The 13,519-nt window shown below is 42.8% G+C and overlaps 2 protein-coding genes across 3 annotated transcripts in view; both read right to left on the bottom strand.

Moving 5' to 3' along the window:
* Window positions 1-1,434, bottom strand: part of hecw2b (HECT, C2 and WW domain containing E3 ubiquitin protein ligase 2b) — a 40,980-nt gene extending 39,546 nt beyond the window's left edge. Inside the window, exon 1 of one of the 2 annotated variants that reach the window (XM_058380112.1) lies at window positions 778-1,434. The gene's annotated coding sequence lies outside the window, so the exon portion shown is untranslated. The remainder of the gene's footprint in view (window positions 1-777) is intronic. The other variant, XM_058380113.1, reaches the window with a different exon arrangement.
* Window positions 1,435-2,300: 866 nt separating this feature from the next.
* Window positions 2,301-13,182, bottom strand: gtf3c3 (general transcription factor IIIC, polypeptide 3). The gene is made up of 18 exons (XM_058380114.1): window positions 12,979-13,182; window positions 11,928-12,024; window positions 10,942-11,180; window positions 10,465-10,588; window positions 10,183-10,374; window positions 9,933-10,098; window positions 9,704-9,851; window positions 9,520-9,631; window positions 9,330-9,430; window positions 7,577-7,748; window positions 6,536-6,738; window positions 6,343-6,444; window positions 6,123-6,258; window positions 5,716-5,941; window positions 5,410-5,600; window positions 4,859-4,983; window positions 2,613-2,765; window positions 2,301-2,500 (listed from the first exon to the last, which is right to left on the bottom strand). The coding sequence occupies exons 1-18, from the start codon at window positions 13,078-13,080 to the stop codon at window positions 2,378-2,380; spliced, it is 2,712 nt and encodes a 903-aa protein (XP_058236097.1). The 5' UTR covers window positions 13,081-13,182; the 3' UTR covers window positions 2,301-2,377.
* Between the last annotated feature and the right edge of the window lie 337 nt (window positions 13,183-13,519).

The following is a 13,519-nucleotide window of genomic DNA, read 5'->3' as shown; positions in this document are numbered from 1 at the left end:
CGAGCTTCGTGAAGGTTTTTCTTCTTCTCATGATCGTCGGAAAATGGAGGAACATCCCATTTGAGTATATTTGAGTAACCAGGTCCGGGAAACAGAACTACACTTTCACAGTTGATCGATAACTCTATTTTTTTTTTTTTTAAAGACTTGATCTGAAGGAAAAGACAAGGAAGCCATAAGTAACCATCAGTCAACGCTGGAGTGGAGAACAGGATGTGAAACAGGAGTGTGTGTGTGATGGCATGACCCTGAGGTGTGAACACAAATCTGACCAATCCTTGCCTGCATATTTCCGTTTTTAATGGATTACTCATGCACTGACCACTTGACATGAGAGCTGAACATCAGATCTAAAGCTATAAACAGACATATTGATGTCATGAACCTTCAACCATTTGGTGTAGTGTGGAGGGAAATTAAGCCTTTATGGCGCCAGGTGTCAATACAAATGAAACGTATAATCTATCTATCTATCTGCCTACCTATCTATCTATCTGCCTATCTATCTATCTATCTATCTATCTATCTATCGTGTGTTTATATACGTTATCCAATAATAAATCCTGTAGCATTACTGTATCCTCCAAAACGGCTCGAGATCTAAACAGGTCATTTTCGTTCACGTGAAGTTTTTTCTTTAAATTAAACAAAATAATTGCGTTAAAACCGTTAAAAAAAACTCCCCACGCGCGCAGACTAGTACCCGGAGCTCTGATGTAAACGACGGCAGCTCCATGAAGGTAAACAAGACACAAACAAAACACATAAACAACTTACCGTAAGAGGCGCGTGCGTGTGCAAAGAAAAAATCCTCAAAAAAAAAAAAAAAAAAAACAATCACCGAGAAAACATTCGCATTTTTTTCCCCTCCCGTTAAATTGTGCAGCGCGCGAGTATCCTCTCTTTATTTCTCTGGCCTCCTTCGCTTGCGCGCGCGGGGAATCCGCCTCCGCGCTCGCGCTCGCGCACGTTTAAAGGCGTCAGCTGAGACGAGAAGACGACACTAAACGATGCCGTGGTTGTTGTTGTTTTTTTTTGTTTTTTTTTCACATTACCGAACGTCCGTCTGCGTTGGTTTTAAAGACCGCAACCGTATCGTTTCCGCCCACCGGGTGGAGAAAATAAGAAAGAAATAAAGAAACTCACTCTATAATATGAAGAGCCCGTATGTGCGCGTGCGGAGGGAAGCGTCGAGTGATGATAAAAAGAGAAGCGGAATGTTTCCTCCAGCTCCGGTTTCCGTTCATCCTTTTGTTTTGGATGTGTGTTCGCACAGAGACCCGGGTTGTTGTTTTTTTTTTTTTTTTTTTAATCTGACTCAATAAATCCCGCTTTAGTCCAAAAAATAATTTTACTACATCACAAAATATGCTAATGTATTGAAATCAGTGCAGGTTATATGGAGGACGGGGGATAATCAGGTGATTAAGGGCGATTTTTAAATAGCTTATTGCTGATGGTGGGAAAAAAACTCAACCTGGCAACCCTAGTGGAGAAAAAAGGGCGGGACCAGCTCGATACCTCTTTTTTTCCAACACACCTATTATAGCTAGCTTTTAATTACTTAGCACTGTTAGCACGCAGATATTTGTATACACTTGTTACAATATATATATATATTTCCTTTTAAAAAGGTCAAATAGGGATTTACAAAAATAGTTTAATAGGAATAATTTCCCAAATAATGGTTGAAGGCATGTCAACATAAGTGTTACGGTTCAGAACGGTTGTGTCAGTCATTTTATAGACACGCCCCCTAAAACGTCTTGACTCCACCCCCATTTCAGTCTGTAATTCAGCAGCTGCCCAGCGCTGCCATATAATTCTTCCTCTTGAAAAAATAAAACTCTTCTAATTCTTCTTTACTAATAAACAAAGGAAATAAGTTATTTGACCAGTCCCATGACCAGCCCTTACTAATGCTAACTCTAGTCGAACACAAGATCTGGGGCGGAGCTATGTGCACATGGATTGTGAATGGGGGCGGGGTCAAAGAGTAGAAAATCATTCAAAACTGTTTAAAGACAAATTTTGCCTGATACACTTTTATTTGTTTGTGTGTTTTAGCTCCTTTCCCTGTTTACAAGCATGTATTTGAGCTGGGGAAAAAAATAATTTATTTATAAATACTTTCTCTCGTTTGGTTATTTTCTTAACATTGTGTATAGAAGCTTAACTAATTCCTCCCATGGTGTAAAAAACTGAATCCAACATTCCATCGACTGTGTGATTTTAATGTTTTGATGAAATCTAGCGCCCCCCTTTGGTGAAATGTATACCATAACTCCAAACTCATGAAGTATCAACAATAATAAATAACTTTATTAAAGTAGAAAATACTATTATACATTTTGGTCTCTGACACACACACACACACTTAGATAACACAATATGTGTGTATGTAGTAGCGGGCCATTTCCATGTTGCCGCTAGCTTGGTATATTAGTGAAAGATTGAAGGCGATTTCTCTGCGCAGGTCCACCTGATCGTCCTCAATGCCCTGCAACACAACCAGAGAGACACTCTTAGACTCTTCATTAAACTACAGCTTTCCTTTAAAACTCTTTCACTTTTGTGAATGACCGAGACGTTGTTGTTGTCGTTGTACTGACCTCCAGTTTGACAGGTGGTAAGCTGAGGGCTTTCTGATAGTAGTGGATGGCCAAATGGGCCAGACTGAGCTGATGCAAAGCACGACCTAAATTATACAAACTCTCCTGACAATGACCTCTGAACTCCACGTAACGCCACAGGAAGGAGAAACCCTGCACAGAAAAACATGAGATATCTGAATAGAATTTTAAATGAAAGTTGTCTAGCTAGTCCTAAACTGTGATGCTGCCACCACCATGCTTCAGTTACACAATTAAGATAGATAGATAGATAGATAGATAGATAGATAGATAGATAGATAGATAGATAGATAGATAGATAGATAGATAGATAGATAGATAGATAGATAGATAGATAGATACTTTATTCATCCCAAAGGGAAATTCACAGTTTCCAGCAGTATCCACAAACACAGGTAATAGATAAAATAGGAAGGAATTTAACAAAAATACTAAAATACCCAAATTAGGGTACAAAAATATAACAAAAATATATCAAATAACAATATATAAAATATTACAAAATATAGCAGAATATAACAATATAAGAAAATACATCAGAAAAATACTAAATACAGAGATTTAGGAATAAATATGGAGAATTAGATGAAAAACAAGTAATGTGCAAGACAAGTGTTTAAGGTTACAGACCGATTCGATGTGCAAAAACTGCGTGTTTATGAGTTCTGTGCAAATCTCAGTGTATTGAGAGTTCTGTATAAACCGGAGTGTATTGTGTGTAATGTGTGTTTTATTGTACAGTCCAGTACAGAGAGAAGAGTAGTGTCAGCACTGACTCCTCCCACCCCGTGTGGAATTAAAGAGTCGCATGGCATGGGGGAGGAACGACCTCCTCAGTCTGTCAGTGGAGCAGGGCAGTGACACCAACCTGTCACTGAAGCTGCTTCTCTGTCTGGAGATGATGTTGTACAGTGGATGCAGTGGATTGTCCATGACGGACAGGAGCCTGCTCAGTGCCCTCCTCTCTGCCACTGATGTCAGGCTGTCCAGTTCTGAGCCTACAATCGAGCCCGCCTTCCTCACCAGCTTGTCCAGATGTGAGGTGTCCTCCTTCTTTATGCTGCCTCCCTTGCACACTGCCGCATACAAGAGGGCACTCACCACAACAGTCTGATGCAGCAGCTTTTTGCAGATGTTAAAGGAAGCCAGCCTTCTTAGGAAGTACAGCCGGCTCTGTCCTTTCCTACACAGAGCGTCTGTGTTGGCAGTCCAGTCCATTCTTTCATCCAGCTGTACTCCAAGGTACTTGTAGGTCTTGACAAACTCCACACAGTCCCCATTGATAGTAACAGGCTCAGGTTGAGGCCTGGGCCTCCTAAAGTCCACCACCATCTCCCTGGTCTTTGGAGAGTTGAGGTGCAGATGGTTAACGTCACACCATGCAACAAAGTCCTGTATCAGTTGTCTGTACTCTTCCTCCTGTCCCTTCCTGATACAGTCAACGATAGCAGTATCGTCCGCAAACTTTTGCATGTGGCAGAGCTCTGAGCTGTACTGAAAGTCTGAGGTGTAGATGGTGAACAGGACCGGAGAGAGAACAGTCCCTTGTGGTGCCCCAGTACTGCTGACCACAGTGCCAGACCTGCACTCCCCCAGTCTCACATACTGAGGTCTGCCTGTCAGGTAGTCTGTGATCCACGCGATCAGATGTGAGCTTACTCCCATCTCTGTTAGTTTTAGTGGGAGGAGTAGCTCAAGTGGTTAAGGCTTTTGGTCGTTAATTGGAAGATCAGTGTTCAAGCCCCAGCACTGCCAAGCGGTCACTGTTGGGCCCTTGAGCAAGGCCCTCAACCCACCCTACTCCAGGGGCGCTGCATCATGGCTGACCCTGTGCTTTGACCCCAACCCTCCAAGGATGGGATATGTGAAGAACGAATTTCACTGTGCAGTAATGTATATGTGACCAAAAATTGGACATATGAGCAGAGAGAGTTCTAGAAGTCTTGAACTGGTCCCCTTCGGGTTCGTTTACACCTCCCTCGGCATCGCATGCTGTGCTTTCTAAGTGTGATCTCTGTAAAGGACGCCCACTCTCAGCACGCAGGGCTTCCATCGTTTCTGAATATTTTGCTATTGTGGCTTCACTCAAGTCTACAAGCCTTCTCATAACCACAGTGATTCATCTTAAATGTAAACAGTTAAAAAATCAAAGTAAAAACAGCTAGTTCTTGTCGAGGACTACAAAGATCCAGATCAAGTTTATTGTTTGACTCCAAAACACGTACCTGTAGCACCAGCGGGTGTCTCTTGGTGACAAACTTCTGTGAGGCCATGTGAAAGAAGGTGAGGCCCACACACAGGCTGTGCAGAGGGTGACACGGCTGATTCCTGAACGCCTGCATATACTGACCTGAACACACAGAACTGGGGTTTGAGGAAAAGCTCGTACATTTTCAGCTCGGCTATTTTAATCCTGGCCATCTATGATTCATATCCAGTGGGGCTTAAATAATAAATAACAGTGTGATTAGATTTATGGTTCGGAAATTAAAATTAAAACAGCTAAAATATTAGAAACAGAGTCTGTGGCTCTGGGTCATTGATCAGAAGATCAGAGGGTTCAAACCCCAGCACTGCCAAGCTGCTACTGTTGGGCCCTTGAGCAAGGTCCCCAACCCACCCTGCTCCAGGGGCACTGAATCATGGCTGACCCTGTGCTCTGACCCCAACCCTCCAAAGATGCACAGAAAGAATTTCACAGTGCAGTAATGTATATGTGACAAATAAAGACAGTGAGAGTGTTTGTCGGACTCGCCGTGAGAGTTTTGAGCCGTACCCAGGGCGTGTTTGAAGGTCCCGGAGACGAGCGAGGTGTGGCCGTTGAGCAGGCATAGCGCGTGGTTCTCCGGGTTCTTCAGCATGAGGCGCAGGCAGAAGCGGTGATGGCGTCCATCCTGTGAGTGAAGGGTCACCTGGCTGAAGATGTTCCACAGCTGAGCTCGCTCTACAGTGTACATCAGCATCAACCTAAAACACACACACATGTTTATTTATTAAAAATCCTTACCAACTGCATGTAGCAGGAACTCTATTATTATTATTATTATTATTATTATTATTATTATTATTATTATTATTTTACCTAATGTAGTCGTACGCTTTACGGAAATTGCGGTCCAGGAAGGCGGCGCTCAGGCCCAGGTACTCGAGCTCTTTGCGTTTGACACGGTCATCGTAGAACGAGTAGAACTCGAGAGACGAGTCAACGAGGAGTTCTGCCTCGGTGTAGCGTTTCTCCTCACACAGTACATTGAGGCAGTTTACCAGCAGACTCCACCAGTCCTCTCGCGACAGCACGCTGGTTTTTCCTACACACAATATTGTAACACGTGTGTTCGAGATGCTTTTCACCTCACCATGGTTGTAATGAGTTGTGTTACCATAGCGATGGACTGATGAGATAAGTCCATGCTAAACAGTATCTATAATAAGTAAGCCACTACAGGTTGCCATAGTTACTAGCAATGAATTGATGGAAGCACATCTAACCTGTCACGTCCAAGTAAGCCGCTTCCTGGTCCTCGATTTCAGACAGCGTGTTCTTGGACACTCTGATAAGGCGCAAGTGCCTGGTGCCTGAAGATGTGTTAGCGATCAGACACACCTGAGCTCTTACCATCGCCACCTACAGGAACAGGAGAAGAGATGCTAGTCTTAATAACCTTCAGTTATCATGCCTGATTTCAAAAATGCTGTTAGGACAGAAAACCTTAAGCAGCATGGACAGCATGGTCAGCACAGTGTCTATGTAGTCATAGGTTCTGCCTTGAGATCTGAGAAGTGTGGAGCGGTGCAGCAACAACTTCAGCTCCTGTAAACACAGTAAGAAGTGTGTTAGCCCTATTTTTCATATTTGGAACATGACAGGAGAAGCCGAAGTGAGCGTGAGCCAGTACACAGACCTGCTGGGCTGCTGACGAGTCTTGAGCCAGAGTGTCGGGGTCGTACATGGGCTCCAGCGCCTTGAGGGCAGATTCTGGTCTACCCAGCTGCTGCTGCAAGGTGGAGAGAGCCAGACGTGCCTCCAGATGCAGAGGCGCCATCTCCACCACCTTACTGTAGCTCTTAGCAGCCACCTCTAAATGTCCAAGGGCCTTCAGACACTCTGAAAACAGACAGGATATATACACTAATCAGGCATAACATTATGACCACCTGCCTAATATTGTTTTTCCTCCTTTTGCTGCCAAAACAGCCCTGACCCGTCCTGCACTGTGTATTCTGACACCTATCAGAACCAGCATTAACTTCTTCAGCAATTAGAGCAACAGTAGCTCGTCTGTTGGATCAGACCATTGTTGCATCAGTGAGCCTTGACCACTCACAACCCTGTCACCGGTTCACCACTGTTCCTTCCTTGGACCATTTTTGATAGATGCTGACCACTACAGACCGGGAACACCCCACAAGAGCTGCAGTTTTGGAGATGCTCTGATCCAGTGGTCTAGCCATCACAATCTGGCCCTTTTGGTCAAACTCACTCAAATCCTTACGCTTGTCCATTTTTCCTGCTTCTAACATCAACTTTGAGGACAAAATGTTGACTTGCTGCCTGATATATCCCACCCACTAACAGGTGGCATGATGAGGAGATACTCTCTTATTCACTTCACCTCTCACTGCTCACAATGTTATGCCTGATCGGTGTACATCAGAGGGGCAAAATTAAAGGAAGATAAACAAACAACGAGGCTGAACAAAAGACATGGCAGCAAAACAAAAGCAAAACAAACCATAGGCATGGAGTCTTTTGTCAACGAAAGACAAGGAGACCAAGCAAAATACATTAACACTAAACAAAAGGTAAGGAAACAAAAACAAGATATATAATCCAGACTAAACAAAACACAAAACAAGATGTGTCCAAACAAAAATTGTTAAGAAATCAATCAATAATGATGAAGTAAAAGTAAAAAAAAACAAAAAAAACAACACCTCCTCACCTGCATGTCGGAGCCACACTACGGCGAGGTTGTATCTCTCAGAGCAGACGAGCGCACCAAGCAGGGGCAGGGCAGAAACATACTCGCCCTTATCCATGAAGGCCTCAGCCACGTCCAGATACAGATCACCCAACTCCTCTGGACTCTGCTCCATCATCGACATCACCATTGGCTGAAGAGAGCGCAAACAAAAATGCAGGGTCAAGACATACAAATAAGCTCCGCCCCATCACACCTGATTTATTAAGCCATCAGACGCCAGTGTGAAGATAATAATGTGTGAAATATGTGCACAGATATCAGCTAGTGTCTAGAAGTTGTAGGATACACACTGCTACTGTAGAACAACCAAAGTTCCATTTGGGAATCAACAATACCCAGTCTTATCCCAATTCCATTCTGAGCAATCCTTTCCCCATCAGCCTTATACCATTTCATCCCATCACTTCCTAAACTATTCCATCCAATCATTTCCCATTCCCATATACTGTATCCCATTTCATATCACATTCTACATCACGTTCTATCCCACCCCATCTATCATATTCCTTCCAATCCTATTCCTTTCCTTTGTGTCATATCCTTTCCCACTGAAATATTATCCAATCCAGCATCATCCTATCCCACAGAACCCGGTCCAACATGGTCCTATCCCAACCATCATATTCCATTCAGTCGTATTCCATCCTGCTGTATCCAATCAATCCAATCACAACTAACAATTTATAATATTTCATCCAATCCCACCCTGTCCCATCATTTCCAATCTACTCTCATCCCATCCAATCTTATCACAATGTCCAATCTCCTGATTTCATATAGCATGCTAGAGTATCCCCTTCACATCTAATCCAATCCTACAGTAACTAACACTATATCATTCTCTCCAACTGTACACCATCCCATAATATCCTATTCCATTCCGAACCCAATCCTATCCAGTCCAAATCCTGTTATCTGTATCCCATTCCATTACATCCAATGCCTTCAAGTTATATAATATCCCACCCTGTAACATTGTATCATATTGTATCCCATTCCATTTCCCTGTATCCCAATGCCTTGTATCGAATCCCATCCTATTATACAGTATCCCATCTATTCCCACCTCACCCTACAGCATTCTATTACACTGTACCCTAACCACTCCCAATACATCCACAATCCCATCCCACTGTACCCTAACCACTCCCAATACATCCACAATCCCATCCCACTGTACCCTAACCACTCCCAATACATCCACAATCCCATCCCACTGTACCCTAACCACTCCCAATACATCCACAATCCCATCCCACTGTACCCTAACCACTCCCAATACATCCACAATCCCATCCCACTGTACCCTAACCACTCCCAATACATCCACAATCCCATCCCACTGTACCCTAACCACTCCCAATACATCCACAATCCCATCCCACTGTACCCTAACCACTCCCAATACATCCACAATCCCATCCCACTGTACCCTAACCACTCCCAATACATCCACAATCCCATCCCACTGTACCCTAACCACTCCCAATACATCCACAATCCCATCCCACTGTACCCTAACCACTCCCAATACATCCACAATCCCATCCCACTGTACCCTAACCACTCCCAATACATCCACAATCCCAATCCCACCCACTCGTATCCCATGCCTTCCCAGCACACACTGCTCCATCACACAAATACCATACCTTGTCTATCTCGGTTATTTCTCCCAAATGTACATGTAAGAATGTAAAAGTGAACTCACGTTCAAAGGCTTGAAGACATTTTGATGGATCAGACACACCATGAGCTTCACCCTGATATCTATAGGAACATCATCAGGCACCAGCACCTCCAAAATGTCTCCTAAAAAGCACAAAAAAATCACATTCAAAACACTGCAAATATCCACAAAAAAACAAACCTGATGTCAGGATCATGGAAACGTGTCTCACCTTTTGCTTCTGTCGAGGCGTCCATGGCCTCTTCCTTCAATTCCTCCTGATTCCCCGCTTCCTCTTTGGTGGCCTCTCTCTCCAGTACGATTCCGCAAAATTTAATCAAGATCTAAGCAAGATAAACGCTCATAAAAACAAGGTCTCCTTGCCAGCGATCCGACAAACCGGAGCAGGTTCTCACCTCTAAGGCTTTGCCATATTGGTGGTTGGCTATGTAGAGCTCGGCCGCCATGTTAACACACTCGGGTGTGACGAGCTCGGGATGCCTGGACAGAGCTTCCTCCATCACGCCGATAGCTGAGGGCAAATCGCTGCTCTCGTAGTAGCTCCTAATCTCACAAACACACACTACTTCATTCTAGGTACTGCTTTGTAGACCAATTTTAGCTGAATTATCTGGCGTGACGTACTTAGCCATGTCGCGTGACAGCTGCATGAAGTGCTCTCCGTCAGTAGGGGGCAGCAGGGTGAGGATGCGCCGGTAGCCGTCCATGGCCTGTTTGTGTTCGCCCAGCTGTTCGTACAGACTTGAGCGCTCCCACAGGTAGCGCACGTTAGTCTGGTCATATTTAATCGCTGTAAGGACACACAAAGACTAAAGGCTTAAGAAGGCATGTAGTACACATAATAATACATGGTACGTATCCGCTCGGAAGTGACCTTTGCTGTAGCAGATGATGGCCTGCTTGATGTTCTCCTGCTCCAGCGACATGTCGGCCAGCTTCAGCCACTCGTCGCAGTCGCTCGGGTTGAGGTGCGCGGCGATCAGGCCGAACTGCAGCGCCTTCTGAGCGTCCCCTTGATCCTCGTAGATCATCGCCAGAGTGGAGAACGGCTCATACGCCAGAGGAGCTACGACACGTACAAGAGACGGAAAAAACAGTCACGTTACAAGGAAACTGGAAACCTCAAGACATTCACATGCTGCTGAACCCCACGCACCTTGGCGGATGATCTCCATGCACATCAGGATGGCGTCGTCCTTCTCTCCACGAGCGTAGCGGATGTTCGCCTCACCCATCAGGCCTCGGAGGGCACGAGGGAGCTTACTGCGTGATCGCCTTTCCTGAGAAAAGTGAGAAATAAGAACAGTGGAGAATAATACTTAAAATAACAATAACAATAATAATACTAATATTCTGTTTTTTATATTCTAATATTCTCCATGTCTAAATCATTCAAAATCATCAAATAGTTTGTATTGTATTTTATTTTAATATAATTAAATACAGGTTTTTTTTTAAATAAAAAAAAAATTAAACGATATACAAAACTTATTTGTCTGGAAAACTTTAACATTTATTTAATATATAATACATAATTTAACATGTTAGATATGAAATAAAAATACAGACATTAAATTTAAAATATAAAATGCAATACTACTAGAAGAGGTTTTTTTTTTAAAGCAGTTTTCACCTTCATCATCTTCTTGTTCTCGCGGTTCAGCTCCATCTCCAGAGCGAACACGTCCCCTGGGGTCACCTCGCTGCTGCCGCCATCTCCTGCATAGTGCTGCCCGATGTCCTTCCACTCCGCATCGCCATCCTCTTCATCCTCCAGCTCCTCCTCCTCCTCATCATCATCATCCTCATCCTCCCCGAGCATGGAGGCGAAGGCTTTCTGAACACTCGGGCTGACTCCTTCTTCTGCACTGACTACAGGAGGGAAAAACCACAACAACAACAACAACAACAACAACATCACACTGGGGTTTAAAACTACAAACTAATTTATAAACAAATTCACACTCAGTCACAGTGATGATAATCTGACATAAATTAGACTCTGTGATTGGTTGAGCGCAAAACCTCTGCACGCTGTACCTAAAATAAGCCCCGCCCACCTCGTAACAGAATATTAACCTTACTTCTTCTGACTAGATCGGGAAGAAAAACATGATTACACACCAGTTCAACTCAGAACAACACACACACACAAAAACAACACACCTCTGTTAAAAAAGAAACACGGAGAAGCACTGCCCACTCTATGAGGCGGCCACGCCCACTCAATTACGTTTGTTATATTTTAAACTTCCAGTCAGCTTTAATCCAGTGTAAATAAATACAGGCACAACAACAAAAACAACAACAACAACAACAACAACAAAAACTAACCGTTACTTCAGCCCACTTGCTTTTAACTGAAATTATTGAATTATTGAATAATTGAAGAATTAATACTCTTTTTTTGTTATAATTTAGTATTATACAAGTGTGGAAACCAGATCGATCAAATAACTAACTAACTAACTAACTAAATAAACAAACTAAAACAAGGTTACCTGCTTCATAAAACCATGTCTCCCGTTTCTCTAAACTGATTAATGTAAATCTTGATTCTGTTATGAAGCGACTGATCGGATTTAGCCCACAGATTGTTCTTGCTGTAGTCTGTTGTACCTGTGTGAGGTTTACGTGTTGGTTTGCAGGTCTGAACGGATGTACTGGGAACAGCATCATTATTCTCATCAGAACCATCTTCTCCATCCTCCTGGACCTGAAACAGGAAAAGAGCAGAGTTATCTATCTATCTATCTATCTATCTATCTATCTATCTATCTATCTATCTATCTATCTATCTATCTATCCCAATCAGGCATAACATTAAGAGCAGTGAGAGGTGAAGTGAATAAGACTGATGATCTCCTCATCATGGCACCTGTTAGTGGGTGGGATATATTAGGCACCAAGTCAACATTTTGTCCTCAAGGTTGATGTGTTAGAAGCAGGAAAGATGGACAAGTGTAAGGATTTGAGCGAGTTTGACAAAGGGACAAATTGTGATGGCTAGACCACTGGATCAGAGCATCTCCAAAACTGCAGCTCTTGTGGGGTGTTCCCGGTCTGCAGTGATCTGCTGCTAACATCTCGGTGATCCAGATCCCACAGCACACCTTCAGGTGTAGATCTAGTGGAGTCCATGCCTCGACGGGTCAGGACTGTTTTGGCAGCAAAAGGGGGACCACAATATTAGGCAGGTGGTCATAATGTTATGCCTGATCAGTCTATCTATCTATCTATCTATCTATCTATCTATCCAGATTTGAGTAAACAGAACAATAAGACTACAGACTCAGTGTATGACCATAACATAACTAGTTTTTAAATATACTTTTATTTTTATATTTTCATAATTTGATTTATTATTGGTCATTTATTTGAGGTCAAAATTGCAATCACAAAAATACAATTTTATATACAAATATTTATAACAAAAAAATCGACATACGATAATTAAAAATGAAGTGATTTCTGAAATTCATTTCTATTCCAAAAGCACAGAAACATCTACAAACTGACAGAACACAGGGCCGAATCCTAAATAACACGTCCCCGGCTCTATAGGGCACCTCACAGGCGGTATAGTCCAGGCTTTAGTCCCCTAAGTAGTGCACTTAATCTAGGGAACGAGGTGATATTTGGAAACCTTCCAGAAAAGCGTTAGCGTTACCTTTCGCTTCGCTTTAATTCGCTCCTCTCTCCGTCTCTCGAACTCCTCGAAGGAAATCCTACCCTCTAAATAATCATTAAGCTCAGGGCTTGACTCTGACATCGTACACAGATTTAAAGTTTTAATTTATATTTGTTACCTACGCATTTCGCTAGCTTGCGTTTATAGTGCTAAACTTCGGTTTTGTACCACGTGATCTGGTCAGGTGGGGTCGATTCGTCCAATTGGAGCGCTTGGGATTCTTCTTCGTCCTCGCGCGCGTGTTTATCGGCGCGAGGTGCTGCCGTGTTGTGTTGGGTTTCAACGTTTTTTTTTTTTAAAAATTATTTATTTTTATTCAGGATTTATTTTTACATTTATTTATTTAAATCTATTTCACGATAAAGCTTAATATTCACTTACAACACTGTCCAAAATAGAGGACACATTCCAATAAAATGTTTTAATTGTTAATAATTATTGATTAATGTATAAGTTATGGTCATGATTACAACAACAACAGTGCAAAGGTAATTATAAATAATACGATCAATTAAATATA

This window comes from Hemibagrus wyckioides, linkage group LG26 (genome assembly GCF_019097595.1).
Source record: "Hemibagrus wyckioides isolate EC202008001 linkage group LG26, SWU_Hwy_1.0, whole genome shotgun sequence".
Taxonomy (NCBI): Eukaryota; Metazoa; Chordata; class Actinopteri; order Siluriformes; family Bagridae; genus Hemibagrus; species Hemibagrus wyckioides.
Note: the sequence above shows the minus strand (reverse complement) of the source record. Positions and strands in the feature narration are given on the sequence as shown.

Excerpts from the sequence above, each read along its gene's own strand:
- gtf3c3 (XM_058380114.1), bottom strand. The coding sequence starts at position 13,080 with ATGTCAGAGTCAAGCCCTGAGCTTAATGATTATTTAGAGGGTAGGATT. Across the intron at positions 11,181-11,927 it reads AACACGTAAACCTCACACAG|TCAGTGCAGAAGAAGGAGTC; the intron begins GTACAACAGACT and ends TCCCTCCTGTAG. Across the intron at positions 5,942-6,122 it reads GGCTTACTTGGACGTGACAG|GAAAAACCAGCGTGCTGTCG; the intron begins GTTAGATGTGCT and ends TATTGTGTGTAG.